General features: G+C 36.0%; 1 protein-coding gene across 1 annotated transcript; it reads left to right on the forward strand.

Moving 5' to 3' along the window:
* Positions 1-75: 75 nt before the first annotated feature.
* LOC108380535 (transferrin-like) lies at positions 76-5,087 on the forward strand (the record flags this gene model as incomplete). Its single annotated transcript, XM_017636907.1, has 7 exons — positions 76-224; positions 344-586; positions 948-1,066; positions 3,804-3,963; positions 4,034-4,191; positions 4,261-4,904; positions 4,979-5,087. Coding segments are annotated over exons 1-7 (1,518 nt in total), but the record flags the coding sequence as incomplete, so codon positions are not given.
* Between the last annotated feature and the right edge of the window lie 3 nt (positions 5,088-5,090).

Raw genomic sequence — 5,090 nt, forward strand, 5'->3', positions numbered from 1 at the left:
TATGTATTTATGTAGGTATGTCCATATGTAGGTAAATGTATGTAAACAAAGCGCGCACATTGCCTATAAAAAGAAACTGGCTGGCGATGCACTCAACAGTTGAGTATTAGCGGTGAATCAGTGAATAGGCAGCGCTAAAATGGGTTTTACGAGAACAGTTTATTTGGCTACAGCCTTATTGGGCGTGGCTAGTTTGGCGTTGGTGCAAGCTGACGAACAAATTTGTAAGTCATATACATATATGTACATAAATGGAATATATAGTTAAAAAACTCTTTGCTAATAAAAAAGAAAAAAATTAAAATAAAAATCAAAAACTTTATGTACATATGTATGTATATAGATCGCATGTGTGTGCCTCAAAAATACTACAAAGACTGCTTGGATCTGCTGAAGGATCCCTCTGAGGCTGGCATAAAAATGGAATGTGTCGCTGGACGTGATCGCATCGATTGCTTGGACAAAATCAATCAACGTAAGGCTGATGTGCTCGCCAGCGAACCGGAGGATATGTATGTTGCTTATCATACTAAGAATCAGGATTATCGCGTCATCTCGGAAATACGCACGAAGGAGGATAAGGATGGTGAGTGGTTAGTGGTGTACTCAGAAAAAAAGCCGTTATATGTATAGATACTTAAATCAAGCTCAAGTTAATACTTTTTGCCAAAAAAAAGCATTAATACCGGAATTTCTTAAGCGGTAAATTAAATTGTTATTTAAAGAATTTTTCCTTAAAACGAAAATTTGTGATTGGCTTAATATTTTAAATATATTTAAGCCCATTTTTTTTTAATTAAAAGTGTTGAAAGCCGAATTTTATTAAGTTTGAATTTGATTTATGACGCTAAATTTCTCTGAGTGTAGTGAATACAATATGTACATAGTTGTGCATTATACACCAACAAAAGTGTAACGTTTGTGCCAATTCAATACCTTCATTGCAGCCGAGTTCCGTTATGAGGGCATTATTTTGGTGAAGAAAAATTCGAATATTAACAGCATGAAGGAGCTGCGCGGCAAGAAATCCTGTCACACCGGTTTTGGACGCAATGTGGGCTATAAGGTGAGTGAGTTAATGCTTTTTGTGAAGAATTGGTTGAGGGTTTTTTCAATTATGCGTTCTTAGGAAAAATTAGACTTTGTGTTAAAAAAGTAGAAAATTTAATTATTAAATCAGGGAACAAAAGTGACCGTTAAATACCAAAATTTCTGTGTTTAGGTCACTGCAAGATCGATATTTCTTGATCTTTATTTTTTCGGTCAAATTTAAATTTTGTTTTGTGATTTTTATTTATACATAGTTTAAGAGAAGTCGAGATTTTTGATCGCGCTAATCTTGAAAAGTGCTGTCTGGATTTTGACAAGACTTTTCTTATTTTAATCTGTATTTATAGGAGCAAAAACTTTAGATTTAGAATGGGTGTTTTCTAAGACATTCCTAAATTTAAAGGTTTTAATTTTTTTCAGTTTTAATGGTTAAATCATGATTTTTTATTACAAAGATCATTACCATAGAACCGTGACACTGGATTAAATTTTTTAATTTTTAGCTCACCCATTTGTTTTCAGATTTTTATTCATTCTAAGTAATTAAGATTTTGATCATATTTCATCATTCAATTAAGATCGACACTAAATTTTGCGAATTTTTAACATTTGAAGTTATGTGCTAAAAATGTTCCCAGATCTTCCAATTCTTTCATTTAAAGCTGAAGTAATAGTTCGTTGTAATTTGCTGCTAGAAAACCACACTGAAGTCTCCCATCTGATTACAAAAAAAGCAGGAAAAGTTATTTGCGTTATCTGACAAACGGAAAACTTTTAGTAAATACACTTTTAAAGAACATTTGCGATATGTATTTAATCGATTTATTTAAAAATGTATTTATTTTTTTCCGATAATAAAAATAATAGTAGAGTTGAAATTTTTCTCAAGCAAATCTGATGGCTATTTTGGAAGTAAAATTTTTTTATTCGTTCATATTTGCTCTTAATGATCCTTTGCGATTATTATGTTATTACCATAATTACCAAAATCTGGAAATGGGGATAGCCCAACGATTATTTTTGAACGTAAAGTCCAAGTTTCAAAATGACTTTCATGTATGATCGAAAAATACAAATACAAAATTAACTAAAATTCAGCAGAGATCGTAAAATAACATTTCTGCTATGATTTTAATCGAAAGCATTATCCATCATTATGATTTATCTACCAAATCTCAAAAATGTACGGTCTGTGATTAAAAGTGATCTCCAGCTAAGACCGAGTTTTGTAATCATCGAGTTAATGATTTTTCAGTTAAATAAGTATCAATTCCCGAACAAAAGTGATCCTCAGCTCACATATTTTTCACCATCATCGAAGTTGGTGATTTTGTTTTGCCAAGAAGGTATTGTTTTCTTCTAAAATGTGATCTTCAGCTTAGACCGTATTTTCGTTTATTTTTTCGTTAAAATGTATGGATCCGAACCAAATGTGATCTTTAGCTCACCAAAGCGAAAGATTTTTGTAGACAAAAATGATCAAGTTCCTAAAAAAAGCGAAAAGAGCTACTTTTATAATCATCCTACTAAATTGGTTTCAGCCAAAATAGCGATCGATAAAAAGCGATCTTTCGTTCACGTAACTACTAATTCTTTAAAAAATAAGTAACGATCCCCAATTACAAGTTATTTCCATTCAAGTGAAATATTTTTCAGCTAAGAAAGCTATGATCGCTGATCAAAAGTGATGTCGAACTCAGAATTTATTTGGCAATTCATTCCCCTGGTGATTATACATACATATCGCTAGCTTAGAGTGAAAAGTTGCTAAGTCCACTTTTTATGAAAACTCATATTTTGATATAGGAGGCTAGAGAAATTGAATACGCATCGTTTCGAAAATTATAAAGGTACTTGTTTTATTTTTTCCGCTTCATAAGCAATAAAAGGAAAATTTGCTAAGTCCAAAAGAAGCACCACAAATCCGATAAGGCTATAATAATACGACATCTTTTAATAAATATCGAATCTTTCTGATTCTTATGGAGTTTTGCTTTGCTTTAAACGCGCAAAATGTTTGATTCAAAGTCTTGCGAAATATTTAAAGAAAATGGCTATAGGAAGATTTTTTCCTCTCCTGTAAAATTTTTAAAATGGGACTTAGCAACTTTTCTTTCTAAGCTAGCGATATGTTCTTATGAATGCTCTGGAATGCTCCAGATAGGTAGGTAGATTGCCTGAGTAGCGATTTCTCTTGCATGGCCACGATCGAGTGAGTTCTCGGTTGACTCTGATCTGGAAGTAATTTCCATCGAACCATTAGCGACACTACATACATGATCATACATATTATATATGTACCTACCTCAATTATAAATAGCGTAGTCTTACACGAATTAAGCAATTATTTAGCAGCTTAGCTTTATATTTGTCGTTTCTAATTTTTATCTTGTGCATGACTTTAATTTGATCAACAAATAAAAATTCAAAATCAAACTAATCTTGCTCAACTGCCCCTAATGACCAAATTAGCAAAGCAATGAAGCCAATCAAATGTGTGCATAAGCCTAGTAGTCAGACGCTTTAAGAGCAGTTAAGCTACTTTATTATTTAAATTACCAGCTCGTGACTATGCCGGGGCATTTTTTTCGTTCTAGGCGAAATACTAGTTTAACGTTTGCTAGTAGTTAATTAGCAAAGTCATAAGTTAGTTAAGCTTTATAGCTGTATGCATTTGCTAGTGATTTATTTTTATTTTTGTTTTCGCTTTGTATTTTTCCTCACACACACGCTCCTCACCCTTTGTTTTTTAGATTCCCATCACCAAGTTGAAGAATACACACATTTTGAAAGTTTCTTTGGATCCCGATGTGACCGCCACCGAACGTGAGTTGAAGGCTTTGTCGGAATTCTTTACACAATCCTGCCTGGTTGGCTCCTACTCGCCATATCCTGAAACTGACCGTCTGCTGAGTGAGTTACTCGCACTTAAATAACTCTCATTGCCTGACAAATTTTAATACTCATACCACTCAAATCACAGAAAAGAAATACTCCAACTTATGCGAACTATGCGAAAAACCCGAGCAGTGCAACTACCCTGACAAGTTCTCTGGTTATGATGGCGCAATTCGTTGCTTGGACAAAGGCAAGGGTGAGGTAGCCTTCACCAAGGTGCAATACATCAAGAAATACTTTGGCGTAAGTGTTTAAAACTAAATGCAAGCACACATATAGACACATTCTATCTCATTATTAATCCCTTTTTAGCTAACACCGGGTTCCACTGCCGAAGGTGACCCCTCCGAATTCGAATATCTCTGCGAGGATGGCAGCCGTCGCCCAGTCACTGGTCCGGCTTGCTCTTGGGCTCAACGCCCATGGACTGGCTACATCTCAAACGCTGATTCAGTAAATGGCGAGCAGAAATTATACAACTTACAAAACCGTTTAGAGAAATTCTTCGAAAATGGCTTACATGCTGAGAACAAGCTGGCAGCAGAACATTTGCTCATTAATGAAAATGCTGTGTACCACAGCAAGCCAGAGGCCGTCGAACCAAAAGTGTACCTGGAACGCGCTGGCTACAAGGATGTCATCGAACGTGACGGCAGCGCCATTCGAAAGATGCGTCTCTGCGTGCAGACCGACATTGAGTTGGCCAAATGCGATACGATGCGTCGTGCAGCCTACTCGCGTGACATACGCCCCGAATTGGAATGCGTGCAGGAGAATGATTGTTTGATTGCCGTAAAGGAGCAGAAGGCAGACTTGGTGGCACTACACGCCAACAACTACAAAGAGGCGCGCGATGACAAACTCAAGCCGATTGTTTATGAAAGCTACGGACCCGATAATGTCTATGTGGCCATCGTAGAGCCGAGCGCCAGCAAGGATGTGCAAAAGTTGCCAATGTAAGTTGCCGCGTCATCTTTTGTTTTTTTTAATTACCATTGCTCAATGTACTCAATGTTCTCTACCTGTGTAGCAACTTTGATGCACAGAACGAACGCGCTCGCCAGGCGGCGGTCTTCTTGAACAAACGTCGCAACATAAGTCCCTGTCAGACTACCCCGTCCACTGACAAGAATCTCATGATT

Source organism: Rhagoletis zephyria, unplaced genomic scaffold (assembly GCF_001687245.7).
Source record: "Rhagoletis zephyria isolate East Lansing unplaced genomic scaffold, Rhagoletis_zephyria_1.1 Rzeph_scaffold_19552, whole genome shotgun sequence".
Taxonomy (NCBI): domain Eukaryota; kingdom Metazoa; phylum Arthropoda; class Insecta; order Diptera; family Tephritidae; genus Rhagoletis; species Rhagoletis zephyria.